Source organism: Crotalus tigris, unplaced genomic scaffold (assembly GCF_016545835.1).
Source record: "Crotalus tigris isolate CLP2741 ecotype Arizona unplaced genomic scaffold, ASM1654583v1 scf7180000017735.2152567, whole genome shotgun sequence".
Lineage (NCBI taxonomy): Eukaryota > Metazoa > Chordata > Lepidosauria > Squamata > Viperidae > Crotalus > Crotalus tigris.
The window spans coordinates 824908-841245 of NW_024096601.1; the positions used below are offsets into that span (position 1 = coordinate 824908).

A 16338-nucleotide genomic window follows, 5' to 3' on the forward strand; every position below is an offset into this window, starting at 1 on the left:
AGGATTGTCTCTTTTGATTCTAATTTCTCCAAGGAGGGAGGCAGAACCCAAAAATGAACTCTCCCAACCAGCCCCGAAGGGACAAGGGCAGAGAGGGAACCCACCAGGATGTTGAATGGGACGACACCTGCCTGGGTGCTGGGAGGGTAGCCAAAAACTTCCACCTTAGAATTCTTCATCGTGCAGGAGATAGAACGGTTCATGAGGCGGTTGACCCGTAGCTCTGGGACGCCAAGTTTGCCCTTGAGCATCGAGTCCTGGATGACAGGAAAACTGGGAGACCTGCATGTGCCAAAGAGACGTGCATCAGTTGAGGGATCTCCAGTTTGGGCATGAAAAAGGAGAATCATGAGATCCTGGACTGGGTAAGAGCTGGGTTTCATAGCTAAGGGCCAACCTCTGCGATTGGGCATTTGGGCTTCCCTCCATTTCCATGTCCGGTGGAGAGTTCCCAACTACTTCCGTGTCTCTCTTAGGAAGAGAGGACCATAAAGAGCAGCCCAGCCACCTTCCATGTCCAATGGAAGCTTCCAAGCACCTCCACCACCCTCTTAACAAGAGAAAGGAAAAGACAGCAACCCTACTTGGGGATGGGTGAAAAGATGCTGAGACCGGCACGGAATTTTTTGATTGTGCCACCGGCTTTGAACCAGCTGTGCCGCTTTTCCTGCTGGGTCTTGAGGAAGTCGTTGCTGAGGTGTTTCCATTGCTGGGATGTGAACATGCCCAGGATCCTGTGAAGAGGATCAACAAGGACTGATAGAACTAGACAGCAGAGAACGCCACAAGGCATACTCTTTGGGGGGGGGGGTGTTTCCCCGCCTGATCTGAACGGGTGAATGAGAAAAAGGAAGAAAGGACAGAGAGAAAAGACCTCAGGGCTTCGTCCTTCCCATCACTACAACTCCCAAGTCCACAAAGGACAAAAAGCCACCTACCCCTGTAGTTTGTCACACACTGGTCCTGTCTGAATGGGCGTCTTTTCGAAAATAAACCAGTTTCATCACTAGACAAATAAATGTAAGATGACTAGCAACGAAGCTGCTAGTTTATCTTCGGAAAGACGCTCATTCAGACAGGACCAGGGTGTGACAAACTACTTCAGGGATAGGTGGCATAGGAATGTTCTTGGCTTTTTGCCTTTTGCGTACTTAGGCATTTCAAGGCAGGAGGAGGACTTGTTTTGCCTTGCAAGAAACAATCCCTCTGTCCTGCAGTTGGAGGCCATAGGAACGGGTTGCTCTGCCTCATGGCCCAGGATTAAAAGAACCAACCCCTGACTCACTTCTTCAGCTGAAGGCCCAGTCCAAACCCTTCCTTGTTGGATGGTTGGAAAACCTCGATGGACGGTTCTGGAAAACAAAGCCAGAGTAAAGGGTTAGCAGTGAGCCAGGAGTCTAATGTGAAATCCAGCTAACCCTGATCAAAGTTGCACGTGGAAGGGGAAAGTGAGACCACAACATCCCCCAACCCTCCCCCTCACTTTGAAACACATGACTGTTTCCTGGTATGGAGCAAAAGAAAAGCCATTTGATAAGGATGGGGGAGTTTTTTTTCTCTCTCTCTCTCTATTCATTTGTTGTTGTTGTTAATTGCGAAGTCGTGTCCGACCCATCGCGACCCCATGGACCACGTTCCTCCAGGCCTTCCTGTCCTCTACCATCTTCTGGAGTCCATTTCAGCTGACTCCATCCAGCCACCTCATTCTCTGTCGTCCCCTTCTTCTATTGTCCTCAATCTTTCCCAGCATTAGGCTCCTCTCTAGTGAGTCCTTCCTTCTCATTAGGTGGCCAAAGTATTTGAGTTTCCACTTCAGGATCTGGCCTTCTAAAGAGCAGTCAGGGTTGATCTCCTCTAGGACTGACCGGTTGGATCGCCTTGCAGTCCAGGGGACTCACAGGAGTCTTCTCCAGCACCATAGTTCAAAGGCCTCAATTCTTTGGCGCTCAGCCTTTCTTATGGTTCAACTTTCACATCCATACATTGCAACTGGGAAGACCATGGCCTTGATTATATGCACTTTTGTTGGCAGGATGATGTCTCTGCTTTTTAGTATGCAGTCTAGATTTGCCATAGCTTTCCTCCCCAGGAGCAAGCGTCTTTTAATTTCTTGGCTGCAGTCCCCATCTGCGGTGATCTTGGAGCCCAGGAAAATAAAATCTGTCACCACCTCCATTTCCTCCCCATCTATTTGCCAGGAATTGAGAGGGCCGGATGCCATGATTTTGGTTTTCTTAATGTTGAGTTTCAAGCCAACTTTTGCACTCTCCTTCTTCACCCACATCAAGAGGCTCTTTAGTTCCTCTTCACTTTCTGCCATAAGAGTGGTATCATCTGCACATCTTAGGTTGTTGATATTTCTCCCGGCAATCTTAATTCCAACTTTTGATTCATCTAGCCCTGCCTTTCTCATGATGTGCTCTGCATATAAGTTATATAGGCAGGGCGACAGTATATAGCCTTGCCGGACTCCTTTCCCAATTTTGAACCAATCAGTGGTTCCGTGTCCAGTTCTCACTGTTGCTTCTTGACCCACATATAGGTTTCTCAAGAGACAAACAAGATGGGCATAAGAGCAACTAAAAGAGAGCACCTTGATCAGGATCATCTGATCAGGGTCTGTGGGTCAGAAGAGTTCCCTTTGTTCCAGTAGAGAGATTGTGTCACAGTGTGCACCGTCTTACTGCGCTAACCCAGGAGTAAACATAGTAAACAGTGGTCTATATTAAATGGTGGTTTATCTTACACTATCTACAATATCATACACCAGGAACAATATACATACACATGGTAATACAGCAAACTCCAACACACAGCAGTTACAGCAGGAAATGGAAGAGAAAAAGACACTCCAGCAAAGCACTCCCTTTTATACTCAGGCTCTTAAAGGGACACAGACCCTGCTTGCTCTTAAAGGGACATAGACCCTGCTGAGTCATTTGTATCATTGCATCATCTGCCTTATGTTACATTACATCATTACATAAGCTGTTTAGATTCTATGATAGATTAGCAGAGTTCTCTTTCCCTACTGTTAGGAGACGTAAAGAGGAGTAGAACTTACACCACCAGCCCCGCCCCGCATGCACCCCCAAAGTGTATTGCCATTCCAAGGCTCACAAATGAGAGGCTGACCCCAACCCAATGTTATCAACCCCTGACTTAGCGTAAGAAGACCCTTCAGGGGTTTCTTAAACCAAGGAGCCAGCAATTAAAATTTTAGCGTTGCGTGTCAGCAGGAGCCAACTCAGTAAAGAAGCTGATGAAACGTGACAGTGAAAAAGCTGTACAAAACAAAGGTTTATCATTTATTTATTCCCTCATTCATTCATTCATTCATCTCACCGTCAGCTGGCCAATCGCACTTCAGCTCAGAAGACAAACCGTATAAATAACATTATGTCCACAGCTGGTCCTTTACGCACAATCACAACTGAGCCCAACATGTATCCACTGTTAAGTGAGCCAGTTGTTAAGGGCCTCATTTGACAACCTTTCTTGACACGGTTGTTAAGTGGAATCACTGCAGTTGTTAAATGAGTAACACGGCTCCTAAGTGAATTTGGCTTCCTCCGTTCGACTTGGTGGGTCAGAAGGGGGGAGGAAAGGGGATCACATGACCCCAGGATTGTTTTCAGTGCCGTTGTAACTTCAAACAGTTACTAAACCAATGGTTTTAAGTAAAGGGCTACCTACAATGGCAACTTAAGGATCGAACATGCATTCCTCAAATAAAGCACACGTCAGATAATGAACGGCTAAGATGTGATAGGACCCATCGTCTTGACCAAATGGTCAACGAGCAAAAAAGGCTGAGAATCTTGAACGCTCCTTCCGTGTCTCCTCAAGAGGCATGTTGTCATGGTTCCGACAGATGAAGCTCTTCAAAGAACTTCGAGGCATAGTTTACCTTAAAGAATCTTTATTCAAGTTGCACAGCCTCGGCACGTACATGGTCGAAACCGAAGTCTAAATTCCCCTCCCCTGAGCAGATAGTATCAAAGCACAATTCCCTCCTCCAATTAACAGTCATAAATCCCATTCTCCAATTAGCTTGAATGGCAGGCTTTCCCTCCTGTTCTCTAACCCGCCAATTCTTTTCATCTCTTATTTTAAGCTCTGAATTCACACACTAGTACAGTATCGTGATGTCTAACTAACTCCCACCACATTCCGCCTCCTCCCACAGCATCATCTAATTCTAAGAGTAAAGCATAAGAAAGAAAAAGGCTGCATCTCCATACGTTGTCAGAGCAAGAACATCCAATGTTAGCAGTGTTGACACATGTTACTCACCGGGGCCATCCAGATACTGGGAAAGGGAGAACCGCAGTCGGAGAACAATGGGCTCGGTCCGTAGGACCTTCCAAGCTGTGGCAACTTCCTCCTACAATAAGAAACAATAAACGTGGAGGGAGGGGGGTTATTTCCTCATTTATTTGTTTTGATGAGAGACAGAGCAATTCCAGACTAAATACACTAAGTCCGTGTGTAAAGACCCACCCCACTTTACATCTTAAGAAGACAGAACTCTTGGAATATTTCTTCCAACAGGCATCCTTTATTAAGAGAAAATGGTTGCAGGCGTTCTAGACAGGACCTAGGGCCCAAGTCCTACGGTTCAAGGTTTTAAGGAGTCCCCAGCAGCCCCACCCCACCATCTTTCCAGCGACTATCCCAGGCGTTACATTTCCACCCCCTTTTCCCTCACTGCCAGTGGAAGGGAGACTTCAGAGAGGAGTACATGAAAGCTGATGGCCCCATTGTTATGGTTAGTCCTTTTGGTGGTATCCACCCAGTCTCTTTGAAGTGTACTGAAAGAAGTGAGGGCCATAAAGCCCCTTTGTTCACCCCCCTTCCCTTCATCGTATGACAGAATCCAGAGAGGGCAGAAATGGGGTTTTCCATAGTCGATAACTAGAGATGAAATATAATTAGATTCTGACACCGTGGTGGCAAGCCTATGGCACGCATGCCACAGGTGGCACTCAGAGCCCTCTCTGTGGGCACGCACACCATCGCCCCAGTCCTAGGCGTTCAGCTGAGTTTTATAAAACCTTTTCGCTTTAGGCCTCCGCCGTGTGCAAAAAAAAAAAAGGCTCAACCAATCAATCAATTTCAACTTCTTGCGGGGGAAAAAAAAGATCTCGCAAAGTTGGAATTGATTGATTGAACGTTTTAGTCCCACCCAGTTTTAGTCCCACTGCGGACACGTCCAGCCAATGGGCCATGCCCAGCCAATGGGCCATGCCCACCTGGCACCCGACGATACATAAGTGGGTTTTGGGTTGCAGTTTGGGCACTCGGTCTCTAAAAGGTTCGCCATCACTGCAGTAGGTGTTTCTCTGGGCAAAAATTGGCAAGTTTCAGCAGTGCTAACTCGGGGTCTTTGAGGAGCCAATGGAAGAGAAGGTTTGCAGCTCAGGATCGAACTGTGGAGACCTCGGTGTTCTCTGAGCTTGGCTGTTTTCTTGCAGACGTTTCACTACCCAACTAGGTAATCTCATCAGTGTTAGTAGGGAGTGGGGTCTTTGGTGAAGGAGGAGGAGGATTATGAGGTCCTTGGATCTCCCTGAGCTTGTCTGTTTTCTTGCAGCGTTTCATTACCCAACTAGGGAACATCATCAGTGCTAGAAAGGGGGGGGATATGTAAAATTGTGTAATGAAAGCGTCTGCAAGAAAAAAAACAAACCAAGCTCAGAAAGCACCAAGGGCTCCACAGACCACTTGCTACATACCGCCGCCATACTGTCCACTTCTGATTTCAGCCACTACTTTACTCCATCTTGCTTCATGCTTGCACAGGGAATAGCAAGAATGTTATTCTCTGCTTGTGACTGAAGAATACCCAGCAGGGGCAGAAAGAAATCGGCAAAGATGAAAAATGGCAGCCCTTTGCCAACCTCCATCCCTTCAGCACAAGAAACGCACCAGCGTGCCCTGCGACTTACATCTAGGAAGCCGATGTTGATGTGCAGGTCAATGTCCACGTCATCGATGGTCCCATATTCCCTACAGGGGGAAAAGGGAGGTTAGGAAGAGGCCTCCTGTGTGACGAGGAAGCAAGGCAAGCCAAAAGCAATGGGGCAGAGGCCGGAGAAGAACCTGGCTGACCCACAAAAGATTCTCCCCTGATATGATTGATGGCTTAAATGGTTTGGATGGGAAAGATTATAGAGAGGAGAGAGTTACACTGTAAACACAGGAATAAGTGGTAAATTTATCGTTGCTCTTGTAACTGCTGCAAAAAATAGGGCAGGGGAGGGAAAAGAGAAGGGAAGGGGAGGGGAAAGGGAAGGGGAAGGGAAAAGGGAAGGGGAGGGGAGAATGGGAAGGGAAAGAGGGAAGGGGAGGGAAAGGGGGAAAAAGAAGGCAAGGGGGAAAGGGAAGAAAAGGGGAAATGAGAAGGGGAAAAGGCAAGGGTAATATTATCCCTTTTAGGAAGATTTTCGCCCACAGCTCCAGCTTCGACTGAAAGCTCCAGTCCACCCACCCAGGCCTCCTGCACAAAGCTACTCCTTTCAGGAGGGTTTCTGCTCCTTCCCAGCTCTGCAGCTTAGCTGCCCTCATCCCCCCCACCCTCCCTTGGCTTTGATACGCTTCACTAAAACCCTCCCTGGTTGATTTCTCTGACCTTAACATTTCTGCTGCTGCTATCTAATAATTGCTGCTTCTGCTTCAGAAGGCAAGAAAAGAAGCAACTTGTCCTCCGGGCACAAACAGCTCACAAATACACACACACACACACATCACAGACAGAGAAAGAGAGAAAGAGAGAGAGAACATTGTCCTGCAAATCACCTGAGATTTTATTGCTTCTCCAAGGAACTATATTTAGACTGGAAATGCACGTATTTAAACTTAGCTTTGCGTTAATCGGCGCACGCATGTTCACGAATGCTCGAACCTCAAAGCAAGCCTTGTTTTTCTTGTCTTGTCTGCAGGGCAGGGCTTACCGGACAGATACAGAATTCTCACTGTACAGTTCTTTCACGGCTTCAATGTCCACATCCAGCTGAGGGTGTCGATACAGGTCTGCGGCACAGGTTCCCTGCAGGACGACGAAGGAAACCATTACGGAGTCATATCCAGAAACATTGGCAGGTTCGTACATGACATTAGGCGTAGTTGGGTGGGTGAACCACAATGCTTGGTTCACCCAGAGGGCTAAGCCAAAAGTCGATCTAAAGACATCGTGGCTTAGCATAAACTGACAAGAGCAAAGGCAGTGAGATGCCAGGTCCTTAGGCATTTAATCAGGATTCATGGCGAGATGTCATTGTAACGTGATTAACATTATTTCTAGTTATTCCAAGTCAGAGAAGCCCAGCCTTTGAAAAAGAGGGCTCTGCGTTGGGGAATCCAATAATCAAGGTAGGCTATAGAATGGTTGTTATTTTATTAGAGCGAGAGCGGTTTTATGCTGTCCCATGGTTTCTAGGAAATCCTACTTACTCCCACCTTAAGTAAGTCACCATAACTCATCATCTTGACCTTTCAGAGGTCACAAGGGCCTGACCTGTACTCCATATAAAAATTCCTCGGATTCATTTTCTCCATCAGAATCATCATCAGTCCAGTACTGGCCTTTGATGTCCTAAAAGACAAGAAAGGTACCTAGTTTTATAGCTGGAAAATCGACATATTCACCCCAGCTAATACCGCATATCCCAAATCACAGAAGCCTTTCATATTTGGGCTTTTTTTTTTAGGTTTTTCAACAACTACAAAAAATATTGTTAATCCTCAGCAATGAACTCAGCAACATGTTAAATTATCTTAAATCTGCACATATATATATATATATATATATATATATATATATATATATATATAGGCATATTTCCCCATCTCTCTTCTACTTTCCTTCCCGCTTGTTTTTCCATCTGTGGAATCAGAAATTTCATATTCCTCAATGAGAGATCCTTCTTCTGGTTACACACAAACAGTTAACCAGGAATCACCATCACTAACCACTATGTCATGAGCTATCTCACACACACACACACACACACACACACACACACACACACAAATATATAATTTTATGTATATATTAATTTATAAATAACATATTTATAATAAATATTTGATTTATAAATAAAATGTATAATTTATACACACACATGTAAACAAAAAGGGCTGGAAATAATAATAATAATAATAATAATAATAATAATAATAATAATAATAATAATGATAATAATAATAATCCTGTGGGACTTTCGGATCCAAACAGACAGACATTTGGCCCACAACACACCTGACATCACTACCGTGGAAAAGAAAAAAAAGTCTGGTTCATTAATATTGAAATACCAGATGCTGTACGAATTGAAGGGAAAGAGATAGGGAAAAAAACCCAACTATCACAATTTGCACATTTCAAATCTGAGTGACCATACAGGAATAAATCAATGGTTGTCTCAATAGTAACAGGGATCCTTGGAACAACACCCAAAGGGCTGCCTAGATGGTGGAAATTTTGAACTTTAAATTAGACCTGAATATTCTGACTTTGCAAAAAAAAACAAAAAACACCAATTTACTCGGAACTGCCTTTATACTCAGATGCTACCTTAACAACCCTTAGGCCCTTAGTTAGGACTTGAACTGTTAAGTGTTTATAGACCCAGATTGTGAACTGAAGATTAGATCAATAACAACAATAATAATGTACTCAGATGCAACCTTAACTGTTAAGGTTGCATCTGAGTACATTATTGTTATTACTATTGAATTGTTACGTTTTACCAGCCCCAGACTGTGAACTGAATTGAAGATAATAATAACAACAACAACAACAACAACATCTCAGTTTTTACCAACCCAGACTGTGAATCGAATTGAAGATTAACCATAATAACAACAATGCCAAGATGCCATCCCTGGAGGGGGCCGTTCAAAGGCTTCTTCCTTTAAGTTCCACCCTCCAGGAACACAAAAGGCATCCTTTTCCAGGGATGCCTTCCCCCCCCCCATACACACACACACACACACACACACACACACACACACACACACAGAACTTCTGGTTGGATTTGAACCCAGGAGGGTGGCAGAAAACCCTCTCCTGAGACTCGGGCTGCCGCAGAGGGTCTGCAACGGGGGTCCCAGTCAGCGCTGCTGCCCCAAGAGAAGCAGCCTGGGCAAAGAACGGCAGGGCAAGGCGCAACCCGCCTGGGCTGCAATGCTCGCGAAGGGCACGAGAGGGCAGCAAAGAGACACCAGCCCCGGCCCCCTAGCGGAGCCTCGGGGTTCTGCAGCCCAGAGCCGCCCTTCCAGAGGGGCGCCTCTCCTCCCCCTCCTCCCACACCGGCCGCAGCCGCCTCCCCAGGGCCCAGCCCCGGCCCAGAGGAAGGGGAGAGAGGGAGGGCAGAGCGAGCCCCTTCCCCTCCGCCCCGCCGCCGCCCCTTCCCCTCCGCCCCCGCCAGCCCTCTTCCGCCGCTCACCATTTGCCTGGCGGGTTCAGAGGCGCTGCTTTCCGCTCAGGGCCGGGCCTCGCCCCTCCATGCCACCAGCCGCCAGCCTGCGAGCTGCCAGACGGGCATCCGGGCCGGGCGCGGGGAGAGGAGGCCTCGGGGTCAGGCCGGGCGGCCGACTCCTCCGTCGCCCCGGCAACCAAGGCTCCGTCCGCGAGGAAGCGGCGGCGGCGGCGGCGGCGCGGCGGTGGTGACGTCAGCGTCTCCTCATTGGTCCGGGGAAACTCCGCCTCCTGGGGAAAAAAAAAAGAGCGATAAGGGGAAACCCAGGAGGCTTGGGTGGCTTGCTGCCGGGGCGCATGGGAGCTGTAGTCCCATCTCATCTGGAGCTGGGAGGAGCTGCCTTGCCCTGAATTCATTCCTTTTCCTGAGCCTTTCAGGGTTAATCTTGGGCTTTTTTGTAAAGGATGGATGGAGGGATGGATGGATGGATGGAACAGACAGACACACAGACAGATAGATAGATAGATAGATAGATAGATAGATAGATAGATAGATAGACGGAGACGGAGACAGACAGATAGATAGATAGATAGATAGCTGGGTAGGTAGGTAGGTAGGTGGATAGGTAGGTAGGTGGATAGATAGATAGGTAGGTAGGTAGAAAATAGATAGATAGATAGATAGATAGATAGATAGATAGATAGATAGATAGCTGGGTAGGTAGGTAGGTAGGTAGGTAGGTGGATAGGTAGGTAGACAGACAGAAGACAGACATATAGATAGATAGATGGGTAGGTAGATAGATAGATAGATAGATAGATAGATAGATAGATAGATGCAACAAACGATAGATAGATACACAGATACTCAATAGAGATAAGCAAACAATAGATAAAAGATATAGACACTCAATAAAGAGATAAATAGACAAAGAAGAGAGAGAGAGAGATGAATGCATGGATGCCACGAACGATGGATGGATGGCAACAAACGATAGATAGATACAAGATACTCAATAGAGATAAGCAAACAATAGATAAAAGATATAGACACTCAATAAAGAGATAAATAGACAAAGAAGAGAGAGAGAGAGATGAATGCATGGATGCCACGAACGATGGATGGATGGATGCAACAAACGATAGATAGACAGACAGATAGATACTCAATAGAGATAAGCAAACAATAGATAGATAAAGAGATAAATAGATAGAGAGAGAGATGAATGCATGGATGCCACAAATGATAGATAGATAGATGCAGGGCTTTTTTTCTCATAGAACGCCCAGAATGGAGTTCCGGCACCTTTTTTGGATGGAACCTTGTAGGGTAGGCAAGGCGGGTTGTATGACATGTGTGAGTTCCGGCACCTTTTTTTTTTTTTTTTTAGAAAAAAAGCACTGGATGGATGGATGGATGGATGGATGGATAGATAAATAGATCAGAGAGAGATAAATGAGAAGATAAATGATAGAAAGGGTGGATTAAACAGAAGATAGATGATAGAAAGACAATAGAATAGAGATGGAGCTAGACAGAAGAGAGAGAGAGAAAAGATTGATCTTCTAAGTTGCCATAAGATACATAGATATAGAAGCTAGAAAGAGAGGAAAGAAAGAGAGAGAGAAAGAAGGGAGTTATGTATATACATGTCTATACATATATTTCTATCCATTTATTTCTATTTCTTCCTTTTTTCCCTCAAAGCAAGTCTCACACTATGAAATGGCTTCGCTGGTGTTGTTACATTTTTTTTTTTTTCAGAAAAGGAAGCCACGTATTGGTTCTTGTCTTCCTAGACTCCAAAGGTTCCTTGTGGGAGCAACCTCAGTAGGCTAGGGAAAGAAAAGTGTTACAATATGGGTACTCGTTTGAAAATGCAGAGAAGTCAGTTGCTATTAAAGGGTTTTGCAGGATATTTCTGGTCCATTCTTAGTCCTTTCCCCCATATCAACTGACTTGGGTTGTGTATGACTCTTCCATAATGTCCAAACTGTTTTTCCGTTTATTTTTATCTTTTAGATTTATAATTTATATTTTGCATCCATTTTTAGAGCAAGGGTAATATAAAAAAACAAAGTAAAATGGACACAGAGTCAAAAGCGGAAAGAAAATTTGAGGCACGATGTTTGAGAATGAATTAAACCAGTGTTTCTCAAACTTTGCAATTTTAAGACATAGGAACTTCGTTTCCCAGAATTCCCTAGCCAGCATGCTGGCTGGGAATTGAAGTCCACAGATCTTGCAGTCGGCAAGTTTGAGAAACTGTGGATTAACCCAAAACCAATGCATTTTATGGCTCAGTTTAGAACAGGGGTCTTCAAACTTGGCCCTTTTATGACTTGTGGACTTCAACTCCCAGAATTCCTCAGCCAGGCACGCTGGCTGAGGAATTCTGGAAGTTGAAGTCCACAAGTCATAAAAGGGCCAAGTTTGAAGACCCCCTGGTTTAGAACAACCAAATTTCTTTCCCTTGTCATAAAATCCAAACACGTTGGTATATGATGCAGGAAATGTCTAAAACTCTCTTTCTTTCCTTTCCTTATTGTCATAATTCAATAGCCCAATCAAATCACTTCTTTCTCTTGATATCCTGCTTCAGCAACCTCCCTATGTGGGAGGACCAGTCACTTTCAGTGAATATTATTAGAAAACAGCAAAACCCTGATGTGACACTCCTTCCTTCCAACACAGCCCTTCACCCACCCCAGTTGTAGGGAAAGGATCTGGATTTAAAAGCCCTCCAGGGGCTGCTTATGATCAGATGTCACCTTCTGTTCTGTTCTTCAAAAGCCCTGGTTTCTTCCTTAGCGGGCGATCAGGAAGAAATTGTGATGCGTCTAACATGCCTTCCAAATCCCTGGAGTGTCACTATCTGGCAGGACCCAATCCTCTTATTATGACACATAAGAACCGAAGGCCACCCCCCCCTCCTTTCCTAAAACCCCAAGAAGCTGTACATGTACGCATGAATGTGCATGAACGAAATCAACCTCTGTCCTTTGTGCGAGATTCACAATAACAGATCCTGGCTCCCCTCTCCCCAGGCAAACCTTTACAAGCAAAGCTGAGGCAACGGTTGTGGGAAAGAGTTGCTACCGGTATGTACGGATTGGAGGGGGGAGTAGTTAAGGATCCTGCCATTTACCCCCCCCCCCCAACAACTCTTCTTCCAGACTGATCCATGAGCCTGCGGTCTTCCCAGGCAAGCAGGCCCCCAAATCCGAGCTAACCACCCTCCCCTTCCACCCTACTCACAGCTATTGCCACCCTGATGGAGGGACCTCTGTGCGGGAATGCTCCAGGGGGACCAGCCAGGAGATGCTGAGCGCCAGACGGAGACCGTGGGATCAGCCTTCCCTGCAGGAGAAAATGGGTCACGAGAATCCCCAAGCTGCCCTGTCAGTTTTGGCAGAAACAAAAGGCTTGCCTTCCACCGGCTGCAGCTTTCTTTGTTGTTCTCCACAAGCACCAGCCTGGCGGCCCAGATGGTTGTGCCCATGCTCGGTGCAACTCTGAGCTGGGGGGGGGGTGTCACGTGATTGTTCCCTGTCAGCAGAATGGTGCTTCGGAAAGGTCTGCTGGCGAAGGAGACAGCCATACACCGGGACCTGTGCACGCACGATGGGTGGCGCAAGAAAGCGCCAGCCGGCCTCAGTCTGATCAGAATGCAGCCCTTTTCGCCTGCTGGCTCCCAGGTCCCCTGGTGGGATTGGCACAGGTGTGCCACCAAAGGAAGAGGACAGATGTCAAGGCTTTGAGCTGGCACATGGATGCGCTTTCTTTGAACAAATGCCGGGGGGGGGGCAATCACAGAAGGAAAATATTTGAAGCTCAGGGTTGAGGTGAGGGGTCCTTGGTCCTCTCTGAGCTTGGTGGTTTTCTTGCAGACGTTTCATTACCCAACTAGGTAACATCATCAGTGCTAGAAGGGAGGGGGGCAGAAGACTATGGGGTCCTTGGTGCTCTCTGCGCTTGGTGTTTACTTGCAGATGTGTCATTACCCAACTAGACAACATCATCAGTGCTAGAAGAGTAGGGTGGGAGGAGGAGGAGGATCCTTGGTGCTCTCTTGAGTTTGGTTGTTTTCTTGCAGACACTTCCTTATGTTAAAGGTAACATCATCAGTGCTAGAAGAGTAGAGTGGGAGGAGGAGGAGGAGGAGGAGGTGGTTTTTGAGCTGGGTGGTTTTCTTGCAGATGTGTCATTACCCAATTAAGTAATATCATCAGTGCTAGAAGAGAGCAGGGTGGGAGGAGGAAGAGGAGTATATTATGCTGTATATTATTAATGGTTATTTTCATTGCACACAACTCAGAAACTCATTACCTGAGTTTTGCAGTCTTATAAATGTATGAAACAAATACATTAGGTTTTTTTTTCCTACCACCATTGTTATCTGAACAACTGAATCTTTTTGTATTGCTCTGCTTGAATGTTTGCGGCAGGTGTTACCTCAAATAAAATATGCTATCACTTCTGCTATTAAGACGACTTAATAGTGTAGCTTTTTTTTTCATGCCGTTCGACACATAACGCTTCACATACAGGGATGGTGTAGATTAATTATGTTGCTCTCTTCTGCTGTGGCTGGAGGCCAGAGCTTTTTTTTTTTTAAGCTCCCAAACTTACAGCAACTAAGGACAGGACATCTTTAGTCCTTCCCAAAATCTTCTTTCCAGAATTTGAAGCTCAAGAGCAGAGACAGCTACTCATGCCGTTGGAAGCTTCGGGAACGATTTTGAAGAACCTCGAAAGAATGTTCTTGATTTTGTTTGATAAGAGAGGAGAGAGAATTTGAATGGGCTTTCAGGATTCTGTTATTCGACATAAAAGGAATTTGTGACATCCTCCTTCTTGCCTGTTTCTTATCCTGACCGATATCGAAAAGCTTGCATTTGGGAACCACGTTTGTTCCAAGATTACTCAAGGCTCCTTTCATTCATCCTGGAGAAAAAAGCTCCCTTGGATCCACGGTTTTCATTTTAATCTCAGATGTTTGGCAACACAGCCTTAAGGCTGTAATGTTGTTGCCTGTCTATTTCTTGTATCCCTGAGATTTTTTTTACACAGAACTGGACACTGCTTGTTCTTTCTTTGGCAGTAAAACTTCTACAGTGTTCTTGCGTTTACAGAATGCAAAAAAAAAAAAAAACACTCCTCGACTTACGATCAGAATTGAGCCTCCAAAGTCTGTTGCTAAGCGAGACATTTGTTAAGTGAGGTTTTGCCCCATTTTATGACCTTTCTCACCACAGTTGTTAAGTGAATCTGGCTTCCCCATTGATTTAGCTTGCAAAAGGTCATAAATGGGGATCCCACGACCCCAGGACACTGCAACCGTCATAAATATGAGTCAGTGGCCAAACATCCGAATTTGGTCCACGTGGCTGTGGGGATGCTGCAAGAGTCGTGTGAAAAATAGTCGTAAGTGCCGTTATAATTTCAAATGGTCACTAAATGAATCATTGTTAAGTCAGGGACTATTGAGTATTGACTTCTCCAACACTTGAAAGTAACTAGTCACAGAAGACAGCAATCCAGGTATGCCGTTTTGTGTTTTTATTATTTGTCTGAAGGATCCAACAAAAGACAACTCAACTCTTACCAAGTCAAGTGCTTCACAATGCATCCCGGATAAATTCCTAATACTGAACTGCTTCTAGCCACATGCAAAGACTCTCCATAACAAGCCTGTCAGAATCCAATTATATTTCATCTCTAGTTATCGACTATGCAAAACCCCATTTCTGCCCTCTCTGGATTCTGTCATACGATGAAGGGGGTGGGTGGGTGAACTAAGGGGTTTTATGGCCCTCACTTCCTTCGGTACAACTTCAAAAGGGACTGAATGTGGATACCACCAAAAGGACTAACCATAACAATGGGGCCATCAGCTTTCATCTACTCCCCTCTGAAGTCTCCCTTCCACCGGCAGTGAGGAAAAAGGGGGTGGAAATGTAACGCCTGGGATTGTCACTGGAAGGATGGTGGGATGGGGTGGGGTTGCTGGGAACCCCTTAAAACCTTGAACCATAGGGCTTGGCCCCCAAGTCCTGTCTAGAACGCCTGCAACCATTTTCTCTTAATAAAGGATGCCTGTTGGAAGAAATATTCCAAGAGTTCTGTCTTCTTAAGAGGCAAAGTGGGGTGGGTCCTTACAAAGCCATCTGCTTCCAGGCCAGCTTCTTCGTCCTTCTAGCCCACACGCTTGATGTAGTAGTCGGTAGTAGTAATCTTCCAGCAGACGTTGTCCACATTACGGTACAACTTGATTCTTTTCTAGTGGAAGATCCTGGAAATTAGATCTGCAACCTTTGCACATCAAACATCCGTTTTACCACCGAGAGGCGGCCTCCGTTTTCTAAATCCTTTGTGTTTTCCAGTCTATTAGCCCTCACAGCCTAGATCGCAATCTTCTCAATGGATCTGCTCTCCAATCAGCAACAGCAGAAATCCGTCAATCCCAAGGGTCAGGTTTAAAAAAACATCTAAGAGAACTCTATTCTCTTAGCTGAAAAATCACAACAGCCTTCTCTATCTGTAAAAATAAAGGCCCTTATTCGATGGTGGGATGGAACCCACCAAAATTAATCTCATTAAACCTAGTTACGTTGATCAGGGCTTCTTGGCTGGCTATCAAGTTACAATCCACCATGATCTAAAGCAGTGGTTCTCAACCTTTTTAATGCCGCAACCCCCAACCGGTCGTAAGTCAAGGACTACTCAACCGGTCGTAAGTCGAGGGCTACTCAACTGGTGCTGCACCGTTTGCAGAAGGGAACTTTTGGCGGGCTCAGCAGGGCAGAGACAGCCTGGACAATTCCTATTGGCTTTGGAAAGCCAATAGAATTAGACTCTATTCAAGAGAGTCTATTCTATGGGCTTTCAAAAGCCAATAGAATAAAAGGGA

The 16338-nt window shown here is 45.7% G+C and overlaps 1 protein-coding gene across 9 annotated transcripts in view; it reads right to left on the reverse strand.

The window, feature by feature from the left end:
- Nucleotides 1-12911, reverse strand: part of PARP6 (poly(ADP-ribose) polymerase family member 6) — a 32543-nt gene extending 19632 nt beyond the window's left edge. For 3 of the 9 annotated variants that reach the window (XR_005556256.1, XR_005556255.1, XM_039339487.1), the window contains exons 1-9: nucleotides 12684-12911; nucleotides 9453-9715; nucleotides 7520-7597; nucleotides 6957-7051; nucleotides 5952-6012; nucleotides 4297-4387; nucleotides 1286-1352; nucleotides 585-734; nucleotides 105-282 (exon numbers count right to left, since the gene is read on the reverse strand). Coding sequence is in view for 7 of the 9 variants with exons in the window: in XM_039339487.1 (XP_039195421.1) it covers nucleotides 105-282; nucleotides 585-734; nucleotides 1286-1352; nucleotides 4297-4387; nucleotides 5952-6012; nucleotides 6957-7051; nucleotides 7520-7597; nucleotides 9453-9455 (723 nt within the window). In the remaining 2 variants the exon portion in view is untranslated. Of the gene's footprint in view, nucleotides 1-104; nucleotides 283-584; nucleotides 735-1285; nucleotides 1353-4296; nucleotides 4388-5951; nucleotides 6013-6956; nucleotides 7052-7461; nucleotides 7599-9452; nucleotides 9716-12683 lie in introns of those variants that run through there. The other 6 variants (XM_039339485.1, XM_039339484.1, XM_039339483.1 and 3 more) reach the window with 4 other exon arrangements.
- Between the last annotated feature and the right edge of the window lie 3427 nt (nucleotides 12912-16338).